The sequence below is a fragment of the Pleurodeles waltl genome, chromosome 9 (assembly GCF_031143425.1).
Source record: "Pleurodeles waltl isolate 20211129_DDA chromosome 9, aPleWal1.hap1.20221129, whole genome shotgun sequence".
Taxonomy (NCBI): Eukaryota; Metazoa; Chordata; class Amphibia; order Caudata; family Salamandridae; genus Pleurodeles; species Pleurodeles waltl.
Window position 1 is genome coordinate 1,101,532,715 of NC_090448.1, and position 25,353 is coordinate 1,101,558,067.

Genomic DNA, 25,353 nt, shown 5'->3' on the forward strand with positions numbered 1-25,353 from the left:
CTTCATAAAAGCCATCAAATGCCAAATCACGGAACACCTGGAGAGCAACAATCTTCTGAACCACTTTAAGTCAGGATTCCACACCAACTACAGCACCAAAACTGGCCTCATTGCTGCCACCGATGACTTCAGAGCCCTCATTGACTGAGGAGAAATGGCAGCCCTGATTTTCCTCGACACCTCAGAAGCATTCAGTATCATATTGCACCACACCTTTATCAAGACGCTCCACAAATTGGAATTCCTGAAGACACCTTCAGATGGATCACCTCCTTCTTCACTCGAAGAATCCAGAGAGTCCGCCTTCCTCTCTTCACCTCCAAACTAAGAGGATCATCAGCGGTGCCCCTCAAGGCTCATACCTCATCCTCACCCTGTTCAACACCTGCATGAGCACCTGGCCAACATCGTGAGAACCCATGGACTCAACATCGTAACATACACAGACACCCAGCTCATCCTCTTGCTATCAGAAAAGCCTTCCACCATGAGGACCAACCTCCACAGATGCATGACGAGCATCACTGACTGGATAAAAGACAACTGCCTGAAACTCAACACAGACATAACGGAAGTACTGATCTTCAGGAACAATACCACCCTGTGGAAAGATTCCTAGTGGCCTCCTGAGCTAGAACTCTCACCCATGCCTACAGACCATGCCTGCAGCTTCGGCATCAAGCAGGACAGCAAGCACACCTTGAAAAAACAGATGAATGCAGTCTCTTCCACATTCTTCCTCACTCTTTGCATACTCCACAAGATCCTCAAATGCCTTTCTGTTAAAACCAGGCAAACCGTCACCCAAACCTTAGTCACCAGCTGACTGGACTACAGCAACGCACTCTACCCAGGAATCACCTCGCACCTTCTGACCAGACAGAATTCTGTGGCTAGACTCGTCCTCAACCTGCCCAAGCAGACCCATATCACCCTCCACCTCCAGAAGCTCAATTTACTCCACAGACGACGCATTCAGAAAAGGTGTTGCTTCAATATGTTTATCCACACATACAAAGCCCTGCAGCACCAAGAACTAGCATACATCAACCACCTCCTGAGCTTCCACCAACCCTCCAAACATCTACACTCTGCCTTCCTTCACCTTGCCGCAACCCTTGCATACGTTGAAGCTACAGCTGAGGTCGCTCCTACTCGTACCACGCAGCCAAGTCTTGGAACAGCCATCCTCTTCACGTCCGGACCTCACCCTCTCTGCTGGAATTCAGAACAGGATTCAAGACTTAGCTGTTTGACGGAGCCCAACCTCCACAGCAGGAAGCTCAGTGCCTGGATACCCTCATGGGTGATTAGGCACTCTATACAAGTACTGATATACTGATTGATTGAGTCCACATCTACGTACCTTGAAGATCTATGTACCACATAGGCATATATAAGTGGAGATAGATATAGAACATTCAGACTTACTTGTCAATATTTTTTATTTAGTACCATCTATAGCCTGACTTCATTATTTAGAATGCATACCAATGCATTCTATGCACAGTGGTCATGTTAATATACAGGAAGCCCTATGTTGTATGTAACATTCTGTGAACAGATAGACCCTCATTACAAGTGATAGAATTTAACCCAGAGCGATAACTCTGGGTGGAATCCCACCACCTGCAATTATGAGTGTCTCAGTGTCTTCGACCCAGAATTATCAGGTTTGGAAACTAATAGCAAGGGTCTACAGACACTAGACACCCTGTTAAACTGCATGAATGGAGGCAGCAGGCCGGAGCATCCCCTAGTTCCTTCCCGACTGCTACGGCTGCACAGTGGGAGCAGAAGTTGCTTCCTCAGGACAGGCTCAGGCATTCCTTGAAACGCCATCTGCACCCAACTATTGCCCTACCGGCCCTCACTCTGGCAGTTGGGAAATATCAGAGCTCTTTTTGATGAAATAGGGAAAAAGGCACATGAAAAGGGGCCTGGTATTTCTGGGTGTGCGTAGTTATCCTTTATTTTGAGGACAAAAGGTGTTGTTCCCGGAATTTGGTGCAGGGATACCAAACAGAATCAGAGATTTTGGTCTCTTGTATCCCTTCAGTAAAGTCCATCACACTAGTAATAAGGGCTATAGTGTCAGTTCAACCTATTAATAATTTCTTACAGATATGGCCGCTGGCCTCTATCTATTGCTGTTTTCAGCCCTGAAACAGGGTCTCATTGCCAAATGTTTGGACACATCTTTTTTCTACATTTATAAGATTTTCCATGCAGTAATTTTTAGGATTTGATAGGGCTGTCTGAGGGTGCAATGTTTAGTTCCTGAAAGTGACAGCAGTATGGCATTTTTCAATTGCAGACGCTGGTCAAAGTAAATGTCAGCTGGAAAGAGCACAGGCTTTGGAGCAGGCAAAAAAGCCACAGGAAGCAGTCTTTATCCCGGAATGCAATGAGAATGGTTCCTTCACTCAAGTAAGTTCTATGTCTATTGGAAAAATGTATTTCTGATTTTAAAAGAGAAAGGCAATTATAACGATGGAAATGTCATTGCAGAACTGTATTGACATTTCAGACATATCATACCTATACATTGGCTTATCATTCGCTGCTGGGTCTACAGGTGTCACTGCATTCCATGTTGGCTTGGTCCCTCAACCGTAACCTCCCGCTTAATGTGATGGGCAGGATGGCCCTTTATAAAATGATGGTGCTGCGAGATTCTTATACCTCTTTCAGATCTTTCTGCAAGTGATACCCCATCATTCGTTTCGAGACATGGACTCCTGTAGGGACGTCCTTTCTCTGGGGTAACTCTCGGCCACGCTTGTCCTTTGCTAACTGTCAATGTGCTCCATACGATGGAGGCTTAGGTATGACCAACTCATATCTATATTATGTTACATCGCAGCCTCTGGTGGTAAGCGACTGGTTTAGTGGGGGATGATCTGATTCAGCATAGAGGGTGGAACTGACTTCGCTGGGGTTCAGCCATGTCGTGGCCATGTTAAATGGTGCCCGTGTCTCCAACGCCATGCCGGAGGTGACCCAGGCTATTTATTTTTGTAGGCAGGCTTCACTTCACCACACTGGGTGAAACTCCAAACTTACCTAACAGACTCCCTTATGCCAAGGTACATGGTTCAGTGAGATGGCTGCTCTGGAGGCTTTGCCAGTTGGGACACCATTAGCATCTCGCAACTGGGCGACATCTGGGCCAGTACCCAACTGTGCTCTTCAGTCCATGTATGCGATATCCTCAACACAATTCCATAAGTATCTTCAGCTGTGGCATGCTTTGCAAACCCACATTTTAAACGGGACGCCTCTCCCTGAATTTAGTCCCCTGGAGGCTAACATCCGGATGGCTGCATCGGGGAAAGGTGGTGTCTCTCAGATACACCGCACACTGATTATTAATGCCCCTGCCTCACTGAAGCATCTCCGAACACTGTGGGAGGGATGGGTGTCAGTGCTGGAGGAAGAGGATTGGCGAGATGCAGTGATGGCCCCCGGGTCATCACAGTTTCCTCCAGACTTTGTTTAGTGCAAACAAACTATTTATATTGTGCTTACCTCACTCCTGACCGATTATGTAAGGCGGGTCTCCTTCCAAATCCCGCATGTTTTCATTGTTCACATGCCCCTGCGGACTTCTACCACATGGTTTGTATCTGTCCTGTAGTGACACGATACTGGACTGATGAGGTTGTGGAACTGTCAGCTGTATTGAGATGGGAGAGTGATCTTTCACCAAAGGTGCTGCGTTAGGGCATCTTTGAGGGCACTGGGTGGTCGAGGGCTGACCTGGCGGCTTGGGAACAGCCACCGTTGTGGCCAATGGAGACATAGCTGCCCTCTACATGGTCTCTGGGCCCCTGACACTGCCTAAGTGGGGTCGTGGAGTCGGCTGGTGCGCCTACCAGGAGAAACTGACCTATGAAGCAAGGGGATGTCTTTGCAAGCATACTCGGATTTGGGGCAAATGGTGCAAGCACTTTGGACTGGGTCTGGCTCTGTAACTGTAATTGTCTAATGAACGTTCACTTCTTCTGCTGGATCCATTGTGGATTTGCTGCCTTGCCTATACTCAGAATGTCATGTACCGATGTTGCTCTATGATTACTGAAAATTATATGACTGATTCTGTTTTAAAAACAATACTATTGTTTTAAAATGATGGAAATATATTGAACTAAGAAGCAGAGCCAAATTTGATCACAATATGTAACATCTCCAATAAGATCTGCTTTAACATAACCAGAACTGCAGAGATAACATTTCTTACAAACCAGCAAATCATTCCGCTTTGAGGTATTTGATAAAACTGATGTAACTGATCAGATTTCTCACCAACAGGAAACATGCTGTACAGGACTGTAGTGCCAAACAATTAGTTGAAAAAGTTTCAGATTAGGTAAAATCCAGAATACAAGTAAACTGTGATGAAATCCGATTTGCAAAAATTCCTATCTAGATTATCTTGTTATCTGTTACTCAGTTTACGTCCTTTGTACATATACATTTGATCAATCTAAACAATTATTAATTCAGCACCACGTAATCTGGCGTAAAGATGTTTCCAGTGTTCCATTTTCTCCCTAAAAATGTTACATAAACTCACTCTAATTACTATTCTTTATAAAAACTTCCACATCTCTAATCCACAGGAATTGATCAGTTTGGATTCTAAACTAATTTAAAGGTACTCTAGATTTGAAATGCTTCAGTAATTATTACTACTAGATTACTTTTATCTTGGGGAATTTAGACATCTGAAATCCACCGATTTTCAAAACTAATATGAAATTGTCCCATCTATGATTCAAATTCAGTGACTGATAGTAAGTGATAAAGGCTACCGCAACTGAGATCATTGAATTACTAGTAACTGATAATTTAGTAACGTGTAATTTAGAGCGTTCCTGTAGTGGCACTGTGCAGTCTGTATATTCCAGACAGGGATCGAGATAAATGCCTTAGGCAGTTCTTATACTAATGGCAGGTCATCCAGTGTGTTAAGGCACCTGGACTGATTGGAGGTCAAGTGAGTAAAAAAGTCAGTCAATTGTATTGTTTAAAACTCATTCGCAATAAAAAAAACGACCACAAGACAGTAACAAGATAAAACTATCTGGGCCAGAATATTGAAATTAAAAAGGATTACTTACAGCCAACTTTAACACAATAAGTTAAGAATAATGTAATTTTGGATGAGTTACATGCTATCCCAACGATTTCAATTGAGGTTACAGCTAAACTGAAAAAATGAACGGTTCTGTTTCGTGGCTCCCTTAAAATTGGTCACAAAAGCGTTCTCCGAAGATGAAGTAAAGTTGGGCTTAAACATATTACGGGCCTGATTCACGACGGTAAATGTACACATTTGTGTAAATTCACTATTCTTTGCAATTCACAAAGGAACTTTACTAGTAGTATCTTTAGGACAGCTGAGTCTCCGCACTTGTGGCGGAGAGTCAGCATATAAAAAGTTGTGGTAAAGAGCCAACTCATAAAGTTGCTTCGGGACATATATACAGTGACACTCTATGTTGGTGTAAAAGGTCATTTATTTTAGGACAGGGTTTAAACACAACATCATTTAACATTTAACTGTATATTGTCCTTTTAAACCAGACCTTAACTTTTACGAATTCCTTTGCCTTCATTCTCTCCTCAAAAATAGCTCCCTTCAATTCTCCTACCGTATACGCTCCCCTATTCCTCCCATGCCTTCCTTGCTTGTAGCCTACCCCCCCGCTCTGATCCTTCACCTCCTTGTTTTTTCCCCTGGAAAGGTGGACAAGCCCGCATCTGGCTCTCCACCCTCCCCCATCTCCTGCTACACCTCTCAAATCACCTGCCCTAAATGCTAAAAACCCTAATTAACAAACCTACCTTCCCTGCCTGACCTAAATATAACCTTCCCCCCTGCCTTCCTATGCTGGGTGGGTGGGTGGTCAAAAACGCTCCCTATCTGCCTAGTCGGCGCGGAACAAGAGGCCGACCCCACCCCTCCACCCCCTTTTTAGACCCTAACTAACTCCCTCCCCACTTACCTGTCCTCCAATAGGGCGTCCCCGCACCACTTCCTCCGTCCCGAACGTACCCGCGGAGAGACTAGACCGGGTCTCTCTCTCCATTGGCCCCTCCATCGGGACATATGTACAGTGACACTCTATGTTGGTGTAAAAGGTCATTTATTTTAGGACAGGGTTTAAACACAACATCATTTAACATTTAACTGTATATTGTCCTTTTAAACCAGACCTTAACTTTTACGAATTCCTTTGCCTTCATTCTCTCCTCAAATAGCTCCCTTCAATTCTCCTGCCGTATACGCTCCCCTATTCCTCCCATGCCTTCCTTGCTTGTAGCCTACCCCCCCCTCCGCTCTGATACTTCACCTCCTTGATTTTCCCCCTGGAAGGGTGGACAAGCCCTCATCTGGCTCTCCTCCCTTCCCCATCTCCTGCCATCCAGCAAAACCCATGAGGCGTTTTGCTGCCCCACCCCAAGGAAAAACGAACATTTTCCGCTTCAGTCTGTGTCCCTGCATACTTTCCTTCTTCCCCCACCCCCCCTTTTTTTTTTTTTGTCTCTAAACCACAAATTTACTCCCCAGGCACTTTCTAACATCAACCTTAACTCTGTTAGATAGTACGCATTTCCTATCTGTGATAAATGAACCACATCGCCTCGAAACAGAGCCTTCTCCTGCTCTTTTATGTCCCCGTGCCTTAAAACCTTGATCCCTTGGGCCCAGCAGAAAACTCTCATGGCTCTATTCAACTTTTTCCGAGCCCGCTCAATGGCTCTGTGATTGAGTGCCCCTCTCCATGCCCTTCTTGGCACGAATTCCGTCCATACCAGGCATGTCCCGCATAGTTTCTGTTTCAAAAGTTCCAAATCCCTCTGCATAAGTTGTATCAAAGTGAGCCCCGATAGCTTCACCAGATCATTTTCCCCAAGATGAATCAATAAAAGGTCCGGGCATCCCCACTGCGGCAAGTTACCCGTGATAAATGGGAGCAGGCTCCCTCACCTCATACCACTCTTGCCCCACCAACGCACTTCATGGTGTCTGCTGGGCAGTCCCAATGATCTACTGTAAATTTGCTTCTCCGCAAATTTCGCCGCCCAATGAACGAACAAATGGCCGGCCAACCATGTCGTCATCTTGGCTTTCTGCGGCCCAGCCAAACACCCTGCAAAGAAAAAACACTGTCAAAGCTGTATTGGTTAGCTAAACCCCCCCACCCCCACCTGTCCTGTTCTTCCTCAAGGCCTGACATACCACTCGCAGCACCTAGATTTCCATCTCCCTATGGACTTGATCTTAGCCCAATCCCATCCTAAATGAGCTGCTGCAGTCGCTGCGCCAATCCTGAAAGAATGTGTTCCATAATCCCCTGCACGCCGTCCTATCCGCCCAAGTGCCATTCTCATCACTTGTAACAGCTGATAACTAGTCAACTTTTTTCCTGATGCATGCATAAAAACCCCTGAGTCGCGTGCCGCAAGCCACCTGGCCTTGAAACTGATCCATTCCGTTACCGGGCATGCCACCTCCACGCCCCCTTTTTCCAGCCATACCCACTTGCCCTTGCCTAGCTGATCTGTCTTTGACCGCCTGAGCCATATCCCCAACCTGTCCTTATGCATGCACACCTCTTTCCTCCTTACCCCAGTTTCTTTCCCCACCCCCAACAACTCGGACACTCGAAAAGCTCCAAAGAACATCCACACCATGCACACCGGAATAAACCCACCTCGTACTCATCCGTACAACAAACTGGTAACACATGCACGGGCTCCAGCAGTATGTCAAAAGTAATGGGTTCTCTTGCTGGTTTATCCCTACTGCCCCTGACCCTGACCCTGTCCCAGCCCTTCAACATTTTACCCAATAAGTCATTATTCGCTGGGTCATAACCCAAAAAGAGTTTCCCATAAAAAGAAACGCCTGCCAGTTTTCCCCCAATTGTAGCTGGAGATAAACCCTCCCCGATCAGAAAAAGCACAAAACGTCTGGTCCATGCTTCAAGCGTTTGCAGGCCTTGCGCCCAAAAGTTGCCCCCAAACGGCTCAAAAGATTGAAACTCCAACCATGCAAGTCTGTAATTTCGCCGCGTAGATACCGCTAATGACATCTCCACCAGCCCCGTGCTCGTCATGCCCCCAATTCCCAAATGTCTGCCGGGACCACAGTCTTGTTCCGTTCCGCTCCAGGTGACAATTCGCAAAAACGCCGACACTGTGAACGAGATAGGGAGTCTGCAATCTCGTTGTGAACCCCCGGTATGTGCGCAGCTTTAAATATAACATTCAAAGATAAACATAAAAGCATGAAATGCCGCAACAAGCGCAAAACTCTGAGGTCTCTTCCTTTCTGCCTGTTGACCAACTCTACCACCGCCATGTTGTCTACTTGAAAGATCACTGTCCTGTTGGCTAACTCCTGACCCCATACTGCCAGTGCCACTAATAGGGGAAAAAACTCTAGAAACGCGATGCTTCTCCCCTTCTGCAAACAAGATGCAGGCCATGTTTCCGCACACCACCTCCCATCCCAGTATAAGCCAAAACCCAATGCTCCCGCCGCATCCGAAAAAATTTGGACCTGCCACACAGTGTCCGACTCACCAAAAGACGTCAGTACCCCGTTGAAATTTTTCAAAAAGATCTTCCATATTCTAATGTCTTCTCATAATGCCAAGGACACTCGTATCCTATGGTGTGGAAGCACTGCACCTGACATGGACAGCCCCAGACGTCTACAGAAAGTCCGACCTCCCCTTACTACCCTACACCCGAAATTGAGGTAACCTAAAAGCTTTTGAGCCGTCCGCAAATCCTTTTTGCGCAAAGTGCGCACCACTGCTAAAAATTCCAGTATCTCCCCAACTTTTGCCGCTGGCAATCTAGCAACCAATTCTCTTGCATCCAGCTCGATACCCAAAAATGTCAAAATCGGCATTGGCCCTTCTGTTTTCTCCGGGGCCAGCGGTACTCCTGCCTGCTGCGCTAGCCTCTGAAAAGTGACCAAAGCCCGCCCACACGCCCCAGATGCGGCTGCTCCTGCAAATAAGAAATCATCCAGGTAATGAGTCACCAACCTATGGCCGCTCGTTCTCACAAAGACCCACTGTAAAAAAGTGCTGAAGGTCTCAAAAAGCGCTCATGATATCGCGCAGCCCATGGGCAAGACCCTGTCCACGTAAATCTTGCCGTCCAGCTGCATGCCCAAGAGGTCAAAATCTGCTGGGTGAATAGGGAGTAATCTAAAAGCAGATTGAATGTCGCATTTTGCCATTTCCGCCAAACGCCCGCACCTTAGGACTAACTTCACTGCGTCATCGACTGACGCGTACATCACCTTGGAGTCCTCCTGGGCAATGAAATCATTAACTGACGCACCTTCTGGCCATGACAAGTGGTGCATCAAACGAAACTCTCCCTGCGCCTTTTTGGGTACCACTCCCAAAGGGGATATCATCAGAGAATCACTTGGCCACTCAGAGAAAGGGCCCGCTATTCTACCTAGGCCCACCTCTTTTGCTAATTTGTCGCGTACTATCTGAGGCCGTTATTTGGCTGACCATAATTTGTCAGCCCATCTCCTTTCTCGGGGACCTTGGTAACCTATTCTAAAACCTTCTTGAAAACCCCATTCCAGTAAACGCGCTTTATCCGTATCCGGGTAAATGCGCAGCCAAGGCAGCAAAAATTCCAGTCTAACTGGTGTAGGACCCCTTTGGCACAGGAGCGCCATGCGCTCTTCTCCCTCTTGAAGTTCTCCACTGTTCTGCCGGGCTGGATAGGGAGAAACATTGAATGACTGGATGACGGCCCGCACTTGGAGCAATCATGTTTGAACCTACACTGTGCTCTGGAACAAAAACCTTTGTTAAAGTTCCAGCAGGCCCCCGAAGTTGCCCCTGTGGTTTTTGTGGCAGCACCCGCCCCTCCCGGGGCAGGGCGGGCCTCAAAGGGCTTATATATCACTGGCAATCCACTCGCCATATGAGTGGACGCTGCTGCCTGCGCCGATGCCATCCACTGCATCCATAACTCTCGATCTACATCCCCCCAAGGTTTTTCAGGATTAACGCTCGCCTGAGCTCTGAACACCTCGTCATAACTGAGCCATGCGACCCCTCCGAAATGCATTTGGGCCTTTCTAATGATGTCCATGTATTTAAACAGTGCAATGGCCCTGTCTGGGTATTTTTCGCAGTATATGCTGGCAAATATCAAAAAGGCCGACGTCCAATTGTCCATTGTGATAGGGACCCTAGGCCTGCGTGCTAACTCCCATTCCTCCTCCTTGGAGCCCTCCTTGGCCTGTATGTCCCTATGCAGTAGCTTAAACACGTCCACATATTCATGTTTCCATATCCTAGCTTTTGTTTTTTCCCCTATGTGAGAACCGAGTGGCATAGCCAAACCCATATATGGAAGACGCTTCTTATGGTCTCTCCCTTCCTTGTCCTCTAATGTCGTATCTCCCTCAGCCGCCTTACTGCCTGTGGTTGCCTCTAGCGCGGCGTCGCCTTCTTTATCCTTGTTCTCAGCTGTTCCCTGTACGGCACTAGTGCCTGGTATTTCCAAAACTGAACCGTCTCCTACCCCAATGGACCTACTTGTACTTGTGCTTGCCTCCCTTGTTGTCGCTCCCCCTTCGCCCCACACTGACCACCATCTCTTACCTCCGTCATTATCTCCCAAGCTCCTTGGCACTCTCTTCAGGTTTCTGCCGCGTGGCATGGCTTGCCGTCCCCTTGTGTGCCCTTCTGCTGGAATCGTATCCTGCAACACAGAAAACGAAGAAGAGGTTGCGCCGCTCTTGCGCACTCGCCCCCTCCCTTTTTTGACAGCGCTCACCACCACCTCCCGAATTTCACCATCTTCCCTTCTTCCTCGTAGTCTAGTTCCAACTCATCCTCTCCTCCCCACTGGCCCATGTGTTGGGCGAAACCTCTCGCTTTGGTTGATGCAGTCTCAATCGCCTCCGTACCCGAATGACGCACACCATCGGGACGGTACCCGTGCTCCCTCGGGGTGGAGAAGGCCGTCGCAGACCTCTCCAATGCTTCGTACCAATGTGCTTGGGCCGTGTTGTGCCCAGTTGGCGTAGCCGTCTCCTGCCAACCTCGGCCGTTGGCATTGGTTTACTTCTACCCCCTTGACCGTATGCGTCACCGGGTTTCTCCGCGCCAACTAGCCCTTCGGCTGCACCAGCCTCTTGTCTCTGCTCATGTACCGCTTCCCGGCCCCGGCTGCTGCGTTCCTAAGTTCTCTCTAGCCTCTCTGGCCCTCTTGGCCGCTTCGCTGCGAACGTCCGCCTCCTCCCTGTCCTTACACAACTGTGCCCACCTGGCCTCCGTCTCTAGAACCACCCTGCGCTGTTCCCGTATTCTGGCCTCCAGGTCCCAGGCCTCTGTCTGGTCCCAGTTCGCTTGCGTGTGTGGGGCCGGGGCCTCCCTGGGCCCTGCCTCGTACGTTACCTTGGTTTTCTCCCCTCTGGCCTGGCGGGGCGTTGCTCTTGCTCTCACCGACCCCCCTCTGTGTTTCCCCGAATACTTGCCTCTTTTCTTTACTGGTGCCCCAAAACCTCCGGGGCTGTGTCCCTCTCCTTTGTGGTATGACAAATCTAGTGGGGCAAATTCCCCGCTGGGCCCAGATAGGGGCTGCTCGATCGCCCCGCCTTGCAATATGGGCCCTCCCTCCCCGGCCGCATGTACCCCCACGCCTGAGGGGTCAGCCTCTGCCGGCGCGCTGTCTGTGCCTGCAGTTCCCGGTCCCGCGTCCTGTGCGCCTTGGGCTTCTCCGCTAAACATCAGCGGGCTATGTGCACTATGAGACTCCTGCTGCGCTCCTGAGCCCTGCCCGGGGGCCACAGGCCCCTCATCCCTGTCCCTGTCTGAGTCCTGAGACTCGCATGCCGCAATTGCCGTCGCGACCCGGCCTGATGCAGCCCTAGTTGGGCGTGACATCCCCACCCAGGCCTGATCTAACACTCCTGGTCTAAGTAGGTCCGCCCGGCCTGCCTCGCCTAGCACGCGGAGCGCGGCCCTCACTGCATCAGCGTCATGGCTGGTTGCCATGGCGTTCTTTCTGTTTATATTATTGTATATATATATTTTTTTTATTACCTATATTTATTATATATATATATATATATATATATATATATATATATATATATTTTATTTTTTTATTTTTATTTTGCCCCCCCCCACCTGTGGCCCTATTATACGTAAGGAACAGTGTGCCTTCCTTGGCTGGCAGGGTGTGGCCCGCTAGGGCTCCCCTTACTGGGTAAATGCCCTATAGCTTGACCCCCTTTTCCCCTTCCCTTGTTTTTTTTTTTTTTTTTTATATCAGGCCCTCGGGCCTAAAACCTCTCTCTCCTATATTTTTTTTTTCTTTTTTTTTTAGTCTGCCCTGGGGCCCCCGCTGTTTCTGCAGCTAATTGGCCCACGCGCCTCCCCGCGGGGGTGTGGCGCGCCCGAGCCGATGTTGAAATCAGGCGAGTGAAAACGCGTCCCCCGTGTGGCCCTGCGCGCTTGCACCAAACCTCAGAAACGCGAGGCGAAATGCGCCCCCCCCCCCCCACCGGTCTACTTGCGCTGCCCCGGCCCCCGGTAACTGGCTGGCGTAACCAGGAAAATGCCCCCCCACCAGGCCCCACCGGTCCCTGCCTGAAAGCTCCTTACCTCCGCCCAGAAAAACCTACTTTGCACAAAAACGCTCCCTATCTGCCTAGTCGGCGCGGAACAAGAGGCCGACCCCACCCCTCTTCCCCCTTTATAAACCCTAACTAACTCCCTCCCCCACTTACCTGTCCTCCAATAGGGCGCCCCCGCGCCACTTCCTCCGTCCCGAACGTACCCGCGGAGAGACTAGACCGGGTCTCTCTCTCCGCGGGCCCCTCCATTGTGTATTGCAAAAAATCGTAAACTTATGCAACAGTTTAACTTTATTTTTGTAAATCAGGCCCTCGATGTTTGAAAGATTCTTCAGTTCAACTGTGTAAGCAGCACAGCCTATTCATTTTAGAAACAGCGTCCATGCGCTGCCAAACGGATGGATTGGAATATAAAATAATCTTAGCTGTAAAAGCTCAATTTATATTCTAGAAACAATATTTGAATCTGGGAAAGGCTGCCTCTTAACAGAATATGAACACCAATGAGCATGTTTATATGCCAAAGATGGAGTCAAATCGTTTGGTAAGGATCGTTTTTTTACAGACAATTTCACCTCGTTTTAGAGGCAGTAAATTCTGGATTTGCTACTCTGGGAGAATCCTTCATGCACTCAAAGATTTCAAAGTATCTTAATCAATGATAACACAGCTGCAAAAACGGAATAGCGTCCACTGATTGAAGGTTGGTGGATAGTTCCATGTGAAGGTTCTGGAGGACGGGAGGCTGCATGAGACAGGTGCGGTCTTGCTCATCCCTGCTGTAAAATCTGGAGAGTTCTGTAAAGAAATGAGGAATTCTCATTGGTTCCCAAATAATGACCCCTGCTGAGGGAATTAATGCTCAATAATGCAGTTTCTGCAGCAGAAGTCCCGACCCTCATAGCATTAGTGATCCCCCAATAGGATTGTAAGCTTTGGTCTCACGAACTTCAGTGTGGCTCCATAGCATTGCTGGCCCTGAAATTATTACACATGGTCAATAAAGAACATGCTTATGAAATAAACTGTGGTTTAAGTTTAGTGTGGCAGAAATAAAGTATTACAAATAAACTATAAAACGATGGTTGTGGGGAATAGCCATAGACCACACATAGTAAAACCTCCAAGTTTAGCTTAACAATAAAATCACATGAACATAAACTGGATCGTATAGATATGGAGGTTAATTTACTCTAAATCGCTCATTTGCTGATAAATGTTATGGGACAAGCTGATCTGCTGGAAAATGGCCCGATCTGAAAGGTCACCCTAAACGTTTTGCCTTTTCCCCTCCACTTTTTTGCTGAATCTTTTTGTTTGGTTTTAGGACTCTGAGCACTTTAGGAAGGCATGTTGACTAGTTCTAAAGTGCATGTGCTTCTCCCTTAAATGTGGTAACATAGGTATATATATACAATTGGAATATTTAATTTGCTTGTTAGTCCCTTGTAGAATGGCGCAGTGTGAAAGGAGGCCTCTTTTTCTATGGTTAGCCCCCACTTTACGATGTTGATGTGTCCTAGAAGTTGTAGTGCCCAGGGCCACTGCTAACCAGGTTCCCTGGGCCAAAGCTCTTTCCCCAAATTTGTTGTGATGCTTGGAACAATTGGATACACTCTTACATATCACTGTAAGCCCCTAGTAAATGGGTACCCCAGTACCCAGAGAATGGGATATTAGGAGTAGGCCCCTGAGGGCAGCAGCACTGATTGTGCCACCCTTTAGGGCCCTGCATCCAGATGCACCCATTGCTTCCATTGCAGGCTGTGTGTGCTGGGGCAAACCTAAGAAGGCAAACTCTGCATGGCACACTCCTGTGTGCCCTGTCCACCCTACACTGCATATGTTATGGGTAAGTCACCCCTCTGGCAGGCCTTAGAGCCCTACGGCAGGGTGCACCCCTGTGCGAGGGCTTAATTGCATGAGCAGTATGCTCCCACTGTGTCCTTGCCAAACCTGGGACATAGTGAGTGAACAGAGCAGCCATTTTAAGTACATGTACTGAACACTGGTCAAACATGAGTTCCCCAGCTACATGATGGGCACTCTGCACCCTGGGCTGTTTGGTATCCAACAACTCAGATGTTAAATCCAACCTATCACTAGTATTGGATTCAGCAATAAATGTACTCAGGGGTCACCTTAGAAGTGCCCCCTTCAAAAGCTAACCTAACTGGCTTGGTGCTGACTGGTTCCATCCAGCCTGCCACTTCCAGACAGCCAATATACAAACCTGGGGGAGGGCCCGGGTTCTCTGGTTTGTAAAACAGTGCCTTTCCTGGGTGGAGGAGCTAACACCCCTTCAAAGGGCTACTGACCCTGAAACTAGAGCCCCCAGGCCTTTTGCTAGCAGCAGATGGCTTCCCCCTTTGCAAACTCCCACTTTTGGTGGGAGCAAAGGCGGGAAACCACACAAAGGTTAGGAGGAGTGGCCTCACTGAGCATGTACCACCCCTAGAGGCTTGCAGGCAAAGTGAACTATCCATTTCATTTTCCTCCATGTTGAATGTCAGGAAAATAGCCAATGCGGTTTAGGGAAGTGACCCTTCCCACAGTAAGTGGTCACTGTAGTGAGAGTAGCCGCCTAAGGGTAAGTGTCCGATTGGACACTACCAGGTTCCCCCTAAAACACCCACCAAATTCAGTATTTAGTGGGCCCCGCTAGACCAAGAAACTAGATCCATCTGGAAGAAAAGAAAACACCACCAAATAAACGGACAGGACGAGAACAGAGGACCTGCTGAACCAGAAGAGGCTCCAAGACCCCTGCTTGCTGCACCAGAGTCCCGACAATCACCGCTGCAGAGGAGTTGACCACTGAACTGACCTCAGAAGACCGCGAGGACCTCCGGGCTTTGCAAATAGCCCGAGATCTCCCTCCTGAGTGGAGGCACTACTCAAGAAACTAAAGAAACCTGCAAGGAACCAGCAAACCTGTGAGGGACCGTTCAGCGACTGGACAATATCTCTGCAACCAGAAGTCGCAGCTAGACCAGGCGACACACCAACAACAGCCCAGATGAGACCTGCAAGTGTGCCAACATTGGTGGCCCAGTGCCGAGTTGTGTCAATACCCCAGGTACTGGTCAGTGCACGTCGGACAACCCCTCAAACAGCTCACCCAGAGCTGCAATTGGACGAGGTGGAAGCCCCAGTCAAGGAACTTCAGTGACACCCAGACCTCCCAGCAGAGTGCCCATGACGTCCTTCAAGGCCCATAGAAGGAAACTCACCTCCAGCTTAAGAGGGTCCCTTCGCGCACATCATCCAAAAGCTTCAAAACACCCTGCATCCGGCCGCCCTGCACCCTGCATTGTGGGGTCTGCTGTGTGCCCTGGGTCCCCAACCCCTTGTGACCTCAACAGCCCAAGGGGACCCAAAGGCACCATCTTTAAATCTGCAAACCATCTCCTTTTCCAAGCAGCCCCTCCAGGTGGCCCTGTGCCTGTTCCAAACGACTTTCCAAAGCTGCTCCTACCAGAACTGGGAGCCGCTGAGGATCTCCAGCTGGCACAGTTTGCCCCCAACTACTGCAACTACCCTGCAAAAGAAGAGACTGGTAACTCAACTGTACGATTTTTAATGCATTTTAAAAGGTGACTACTTTGATTCCAATTGTGCGTAATTACCCACATAAAGACTAACTTTACCAAAAAGTACTTAATGTATTCTAAAGATTTTGTTCTTAAAATGTATATAAAAGTCTAAAGTATTTTGATCAATTCTGGTCTCAAGTTATTCATTGAGTGTGCGTGCTGCATGATTGATTTTGTGAGTACAACAAATGCTTAGCACATCTCCTGGATTAGCCTAACTGCTCGACGAGCTACCTTAAGAATTGGAGCATTGGGTGGTCTAATTTGTACCTCTGGAAACCAATGTGTGGTTGCCTGGACGCCCTGCATAGTGTGTCTAGTTTTGCATACTACTTAGAGTGCCAGTCTCCTACATACATCATATACCCAGGGCCTGTAAATGAAATACTACTAGTGGGCCTGCAGCACTGATTGTGCAACCCATGTAAGTAGCCCTTTAAACATGTACCAGGCCTGCCACTGCAAAGCCTGTGTGCAGTTTATTTCTACTTTGACCTGGCATTTAAAACTCCTTGCCAAGCTTTAAACTCCCTTTTTATTATATGTAAGTCACCCCTAAGGTAGGCCCCAGGTAGTCCGTAGGGCAGGGTGCTGTGTAACTAAAAGATAGGACATGTACTTTTAAGTTTTAAATGTCCTGGTTTTGAAAAACTCCCAAAGTTGTTTTTCACTACTGTGAGGCCGACTCCTCTCATAGGCCAGCATTGGGAATTCCTGAATATACTTTCAAGCTGTAATTCCTGATCAGAAAGGAGTAGCTGCATCATGTTTCATGTCCTTTGAATAGTGATGGTGAATCCTCTTTACTGCTAAAGTTGGATTTGACATTACTTTTTTAAGGAAGTGGGGTTTCTCTGCTCTTACAGCTTTGTGTACCTGCAGCCTGTCTCCAATACAGGTCTGGGGTGGGTGACAGCTTAACTTTGTGCCAGAAGGTTATGTGTGTCTGAGCACTTATTTGAATTCTGAAGGCTCTTCCTGGGCAGGAAGGGTAGAGGGGGGCTGACTCTTATACCTGAAATAGGGAGTGCCTGTCCCTACACAAAGGACTGATTACCTCCTCCTGATAGTCTGGAGCCAGGCTGAGAAAGAAAATATCCTTGTTCACTTCAGATACCCTTCTTTGTGGTCATCCTCACTTCAAAGTCACTTTTGGGTATAAGAACTGAGTCTCTGACCCCACCAGATCAAACCTGTAACTGGACTCTGTTAGAAGAACTTCTGTGCTGCTCAAAGGACTTATCACCTGGGCCTGGAAGGCCTACTTTTCGCTTGTGTTGCCCTACAGCAGGGCCGGACTCTGCCTTCTACCAGAAGTGTGCTCCAAGGGTTTGTTGGCTTGCCTCCTGTTACTTGAGACTCAGGTATATCAAAGTCTCTACCCTTCCTCCTGTGTCTGGTACACTGGAAGTGGACCCAGATTCTTGAAATCAACACATCTCCTGTATGCATGTAGCAGAACTGGCGCATTGACCCGGGAGTAGAAGCGGCACACCACTTTTTGCACCGACGATTTGTGTAGAAACCCTGCACATCGCACTTCAGAACCAGTGCATCGCAGCTCCTATCTTCGGAACGGACGCATCATCATTGCTGCATGGGACAGATTGATGCCTTGCCATCCCTGCTAGGACCCAAACAACACATCTCACCACTCATCTCTCTGTGGCAACCTGGAAAAGATACTTTGTTCACCGGAACTTGCGTGGGTCCTGTAGCTAGCCTGCGGTTCATCGAGGTCATCGAGGTCGGCCCGCACTTTGACTTTCCCCGGTCCAGAGTGACCTGAAGTAACCCCTAAAGCGCTATTTGCTTCTAAGCGCTAGAACTTTTTGAACTTATGCTTATTGGATTTTAGTTGTTTTGGGCTTGTTTTTTTAAATAAAATTGTCTATTTTTCTAAACCTGTGTGGAGCCTTTTGGGGTGTTTTCATTGTGTTACCTTTGTGTGTGTTGCACAAATACTTTACTCATTGCCTTTTTAAATAAGCCTGACTGCTCTGCACCAAGCTACTAGAGGGTGAGCACAGGTTATCTCTAAGGGCGTATCTAGCTTATCATGACCAGAGTGGTAGTTCCTGCTTGTACAGGGACAACCAGAAACACAATTTCTAACATGATCCACATGCTTCCAAAGGTTCAGGGGTATCTAATACACTTACTGAAATTAGAAGAATGGTTGCCAGACTATAAGGTAAACCATTTGAGTTCATAGGTCATAGTGAAGATGAGCATGCATCTTTATACTAGCATGAAGAGTGCATAGCGAAACCGAACCAGTAATATTTGCCATTTTCCAACTATTAAGGATGGGTGTTTTAAATCTAAGTAGTCTAAACTAGCCATATTTGGAGATCCTGTTTTGGGTTGAAGAAATATCTAATATGTTGACATTTTGGGCCTGGTCTCTGCAAATTAAAAGCCAGGACAACTAGCAGAAAAAAAACTTCCAATTGGACAGAAATACATAAAGACTGAATATAAATATAGCCAGTTACTGAAATACATTGTACAACTGAAGGTATCCTGTGCAATTGGAAGAAATCACTGTTGATCAAAAGAGATGAACATGATTTATGATAAGTGCTGATGACATACAATTGTTGATGGATGCTTCTATCCAGAGATTTTTCAGTTTAGAATATTCCCCAGGCACCAGACTGGAGTTGGAGCATTTTCATAGCAATGCCCTTGCATGCTACTAGGGGGAGCTATGAGTATCAGCATTTTCTCCATACTGCCCTGGAAGTGACAGAATGGAACTGTATATGAGCACCAACCCTGCACTCTGACTCTCAGGGCACAACACTAAGGGGGTCATTCCGACCCCGGCGGGCGGCGGGAACCGCCAGAAGACCGTACCACGGTCAAATGACCGCGGCGGTCATTCTGACTTTCCCGCTGGGCCGGCGGGCGACCGCCAGAAGGCCGCCCGCCGGCCCAGCGGGAAAGCCCCTTCAACAATGAAGCCGGCTCCGAATGGAGCTGGCGGAGTTGAAGGGGTGCGACGGGTGCAGTGGCACACGTCGCGATTTTCAGTGTCTGCTAATCTTTATGGGGTCCTGTTAGGGGGCCCCTGCACTGCCCATGCCAGTGGCATGGGCAGTGCAGGGGCCCCCAGGGGCCCCTTGACACCTGTTCCCGCCATCCTGTTCCTGGCGGTAAGAACCGCCAGGAACAGGATGGCGGGAAGGGGGTCGGAATCCCAAGCAGCGCCGCCATGGAGGATTCCTATGGCCAGGGGAAAACTGGCGGGAAGCCGCCGGTTTCCCTTTTCTGACCGCGGCTTTACCGCCGTGGTCAGAATTGGCCAGGAAGCATCGCCAGCCTGTTGGCGGTGCTTCCGCGGTCGTTGGCCCTGGTGGTCGATGACCGCCAGGGTCAGAATGACCCCCTAAGTCATTTAATAAATGTGTGCTTATGCACCTAAAAGCAATTCGAGACTGGGATGCCAATCTGTACATCAGTGAGCACAAAAATAAATTTCAACTTTCATATAGTTCCCGCTTCCACTCCATATCATGGGGTTGGACTTGTTCCGGATCTCAGGCCAGTCTCATGGCAATTCCTCTTTCCAATAAAAGTCATCACACTTCAAACTCAAAGTCCTCCTGTAATTCCAAGTCCAAACTCAAGCATAAAAAAGTAAAACTTTACCCCATCCCCAACTTCGACTCAAGGAAAAGGAGTGAAGACATTCCGATGTAAGCTGCATTCCATCAAGATCACCAGTCACTGAGCTAATCCTTCAGGTGATCCTGATGAACCTCGAGTTTCCAAAGACATTGCCAACCCCACAGCAGATTGAGGCTTTCTCAGAGGCTGTGCTCCAGATAGCCAGTGTGCTTCTGACTTCTTCTGGTGCCCCTTTAGGCCCCAAGGAACTGCAGGAGCCTCCAGTCAGGTTGCATTTAACAGGTCCTCACCCAGTGCTATCTGCCTCCGTGGTCCCCACTACTGAGCACATTCCCACTCTAGTACTGACTTCCACTCTGGTCCCCCAACACAGCAATGCCAGTGGCAACATACAAAGAATATCACCCAGTGCAGACACCTATGTCAGATCCTGAACCAACATCAGCTTAGATCCTGAACCAACATCAGCCCCTGCTCATCCAATGTTGATCTTTGAAATTACAAAAGTGAACTGGTCATCATGCAGTCTAAATTCTAATCCTGCACCTCTACCACATTGGGACTATAAACAGAGGCTCCATTATCTTTTTGGTTCTGGCTCTGATCCTGTGCTAGAGCAAGGGGCAGTCCAGGATGTTGATGATGGTGAGGGGGATGGTCTGCTCCCTCCTTATTACACTGATGCTTTCTACCCTGAATTATAAAATGCAGTGGGTCTTCCCCAGTACAGAGCTTGATTCACCACCTGGGCCACCAGTGTAGCAGAGTGCCTCATTTTCATTGTTGGTTCAGAGTGTAGCCCAGGTGCTAGAGCTACTACAGCTGCCCTCCATTGGGACTAAAATAAATGATGGTAATCCTACAGCCTAAGCTAGCAACCCCTGAACCCCAGCTTCCATTGGATGATGCTCTTACTGATACTTTGATTGCTACCAGATTGAAACCATGTTCTTGGTCACCAGTGAACAGCCATATTGCCAGACATCAGAGACTGGCGACTAGTGATTTGGATTTTCTTACGCTGCATCCCACTTCTGACAGCTTTAATTTGCAGCCCAAACCAATAAAGTGAATCTCAGTTCATTCAACATCTTCATAGTAGGGAATTTAAGAGGATTGGCATCTTTGGCAGAAGCATGTTTTCATCAGCCATTCTGGCATTGTGGTCCATCAATGCAGTCTGCCTGAAACCCATGCCCTTTGAGACATGGCCATTGAGATCTTGATAGCAGTACCAAAACATCTGGGTGCCTGTTTGGCTCAGGCTATACATGATAGAAAAGAGGTACTGAATATGCTATCCATTCAGGTTTGTATACCACGGTATTGCCTTGGCAGGGCAGTTTGTTGCAGTGTGGGTCTTCATCTGTATGCTTGGATGATGTCAATCGTTCTTTCCTGCAATGTACAAGCTTTGTTGATGGACATGCCCTTTGATGGGCGGACACATCCTTGGAATGCTTTAAAGCATTACAGTGCATCCCTTGGCACTGTTGGTCCTAGCCAAACAATTTCTGAACCAGTTTAGGAAATGTATGGACTACTCCAGCAGTCTGGCACATTCTGGCATATGAACAAAGGCAAGCTACCCATCCTGTAATATAACAGACCTCCCGGCCTGATAGGAAACCACTCTGATGTCACACCCCCAACCCGCACCCTAGCCTTGAGGCCGTTGTATAATAGGCAGATATAGCTGATAAACTTCAGACTGAACCCCACGCAGGGCAGGAGGGCAAATAAGTATTCCCACTCGATAGCATCAAAGGCTTTCCTCAAATCAATGGACAACAGTGCTGTATGGTCTTGGCATTTCCTTCTCAATGTGATAGTGTTATGTACTTGTCTCAGATTGTGTGAAGTTGCAAGGTGGGGCATAAACCCAGACCGGTCTAGGTGGACCATTCAGGCAATAACTCCGGTCATTCGAGTGGCCAACATCTTGACCCAAATTTTCACCTCTGAATTCAGAAGTGAGATTGGCTGAAAGTCCTCACAGCGTGTGCCCTCCGTCCCCAGTTTTGACTACTATTTCCACTGTTGTAAGATCATTGGGCAGTTCACTGTTTTCCAGAACCTCTCTGGAGGGCCCCAGGAGCAGAGGGTCCACCTGCTGCCAGACCAGGCACCAAAACTCCACAGTGAAACCATTGGGTCCTGATGTTTTATTTCACTTGTAACTGTGCCAAGGCAATGCACAACTTGTCACAGGTGACCTCCGATTCCAGGGAGGCACTTTCCTCGGGGGAAAGATGAGGCATCGGCATATCCGACACAAAATAATGTAGGTCTGCGTGAGGACTCAGGGGGTCTGTGCTGTACAGCTCCCGATAGCAGGAAGCAAAGGCATCCGCACTAGGTTCGCTCTCAGTTACACCTGAGCCACTCTCGGTCTCCAGATAGGCCACTGGGGCCCAGTCTTCCTAGGGGTATATAACTAGGGTAGTCTTGATGGCCTTGTCGCACAATTGGTATGTTCTATTGCAGGTGGCCATCCATGCCTCCCTCACCTCCTGAGTGAGCTCCTGCTGAACCAGGTCTGCGTGTGCAGTGAATCCCATAGAAGGGACTCTTGCATCAATGCCACATATCGATTCTCCAGGTTGAGAATGCGCTTCTCTAAATCCTTAATCTTTCACTGGGCCTGATCCTTTTGGCCCTTTGATTAGCTAATGATGACCCCTTGAACTGTAGCCTTCTGTGCTTCCCACAGTGTACCTTGAGATGTTACATGTCCCTTGCTTTCAGTAGGGAATTGCTGGCATGCATGCTGTCACATCTCTCAAAATCATTCATTTTGGAGGTTCCAGTGGTCTAGGCGCCAGCCCACCGCTACCCTAGCTGGACGCCACACAAGGTCCATCTCCATCGGCGAGTGGTCCAAGAGGCCCTGAGCCAGTATTTGAACTACTGAGACACTCTTGTCTGGGCATGAGAAAGTAATTTATTCTGGAAAATGTTCAGCAAGCCCCAGAGTAAAAGGTATATCCCCTCTCCCCTGGATGGTGTGCTCTCCATACTTCAATTAAGTTAATGTTATGTATGAAGGTCGAGAGTGGAGTCTGGCTATGACCAGCTTTGGCAGGGGTCGAGGAGCGATCAAGGATCATGTCACACACCGTGTCAAGATCGCCACCCAGCAGCCAAGGGGCTTCTGGGAGTTCCCTTATGAGCTCCTCAAGGAAGGCACCGCGTGCTGGCCCAATCCATCGTGCCACACCCTGGAGACCACCACAGGTGTGCATCTCTGGACCAGAATGGCCGTGCCTCTGGAACCTTTGTAAAATCCCAAATGGTATGCATGCCAAAACCCTAGCCCTGGCTACTGGAGCATTACTATCTCTGCCTCAGACTGCAAGGCTGCCTTGAGGACTGCCCCCATCTTAATTTTGTTGATCATCCCATTAACATTCCATGAGAGAGCCTTAAGTGTGCATGGGATTACTTGTCACCTTGTTTAGGCCCTGTATTCGGTGGATCAGCCATTTTCAAGATGTCTGAGTGAGATGGGAAGACGTGTCCCATGTGTTTGCGATGCGTCTACGCTCGCCAGCACTATCTGAAAATGAAACCAAAACACCTCCCACTCCCTTGATCTCCCTCTCCATACTTCGCAAACCGGAAGTACCTGTTGTGGTGTGATTAGGGACTAAAGCCAACAGGGCTCACATGTCACGTACATCACGCCTTTGTCCAACCTCCCCTCCCCAAATGAAGCCATACCCCAACCAAAAATATGTGAGACGGGACAAAGAGCCCTATAAAAATTCCATACAGTAGTGTATCAGTTTCTCATGCACCCACAGCCCCTGCCTCCATTTTCAGTTCACATATCGTCTGCGAAGGACCATTAGTGACGTTGCATGACTCATTCAATCATCACGGTGGCAGAGTCTTCCCAAATGCTGGAGCTCTCAGGACCGAGGGACAGAGCCCTCAGCTCCCTTCGGTGCAGCCTTTTCCTCAGTGCAGTGTGCCATGCTCTAGGAGGACCTCCGTTGCCTCCCCCTCCCCACCCTGTTGTGAAGAATCACTGGTGCACAACTTGGGTCGCTCTTCTATCTAGTCCGAGACTGCTTCAGGAGTGTCTCGTAAAGAACTCTTGTCCTGGATGATTACTTTTAGACGAGTTGAGAACAGAAGTATGTATTTGGTATCCATGGCCTTCAGTTATTGCTTTGCTTCTTGGAAGGAGTGTCCTTGTTGTTGCACCTTTAGGGCTTAGTCGGAGAAGATGACTAAGGGGGAGGATTGATAGGTTAATTGACCCGCCAAGCGGGCTGCTCTTAGTACAGTGTCTCGGTCAGCATAGTTGAGAACCCACTCAATAAAAGGGTTAGGGGAGCACTACCGGAGGTTTTGCAGTCAGGCTCTGTGTCCTGTCTCTATGATGACACAATTCGATTCTTTACTTGTGGGGACCCAGTGATAACCATTCCTTTATGAACTTAGTGGGAGTGGTCTCCTGAGCCCCTTCTGGTATGCCCACGATGCATAGGTTGTTGCACGTAGATCATCCTCGGCGTCTTCGGCACAGGCCTCTAGCTGTCCTGCCAGGTGTTGTAGGATCCAAGTTATCCTTATGTGATTTAACCTTATCTTTAGTTTCCGACAACCTGCTCTGCACCTCAGTGACTCTGTGAGCAGTGTTCTGTAAATCTGTCTTATAAGAGCTAAGTCGACCTTTAGTTCACTCATCTTGCCTTCCATAGTGAATTGCGAGCAATATAGAGGCGGTTTGTGCGTTGTCATCTGATGGGGGACTGCTCCGGGCCACGCCAGCCTCCCAGGTGTGGGTGATTTGTTTGCTAAACTTACTTATTTTTTGTTGGGAAACAGCGGCCTCAGCTTTGTCCCTTGCCATTGAGCCAGTGAAGGGGGAGTCAATTACCTTCTCAGTACTACTGTGGGCCTGATGCGTCCACCTGATGTAGTCTTGGAACTCGGACAGGAGGGCACAGCCGCCACTCTCACCGAAGGCCAAATGGAGCTCCTGGATCACTCAGTCATGGCTTGTCCTGCCACTCCCCCCTGTGCTCAAGAGACAGAAGGCTATCAGAAGTGACTCCGAGAGTCAATTCCAGGATAGATAGCAGTCGTCAGCACCCCTCCCTCCAGAGCACCCATCTTGACCCAGCCACCTCAGGTCCCTTGTTGCACCTGCGAGCAGTCAGGGAGGGAGGGCCAGCAAAGTCCCAGGTTTAGTCAGGGCTTTGCCGCCATCCAGAAATAAAATCTCACCCCACTTTGTGAAGAGGTTCTCCCGGTCGACAGTCCCTACACTGCTCTCTGTCTGTGTCAGAGGACCTCCATTCCAATGGGCCTGCTCCTCAATAATATCGGTTCATCAGCTTCAATCTGGCCCTTGGGCCCCAGGGGGATCAGGGCCACAATCGCTCTTAAGATGACAAGAAATTCTCCAGCTGTGCAGTGGATGTGTCTCTCTCTAACCTCTCACCTCCTGCTCTTTAT

General features: G+C 48.5%; 1 protein-coding gene across 3 annotated transcripts in view; it reads left to right on the top strand.

The window, feature by feature from the left end:
• SMOC1 (SPARC related modular calcium binding 1) overlaps positions 1 to 25,353 on the top strand; it is a 613,105-nt gene that overhangs the window by 86,544 nt on the left and 501,208 nt on the right. For all 3 annotated transcript variants that reach the window (XM_069208815.1, XM_069208816.1, XM_069208818.1), the window contains exon 3: positions 2,318 to 2,430. In XM_069208815.1, the coding sequence (XP_069064916.1) occupies positions 2,318 to 2,430 (113 nt within the window). The remainder of the gene's footprint in view (positions 1 to 2,317; positions 2,431 to 25,353) is intronic.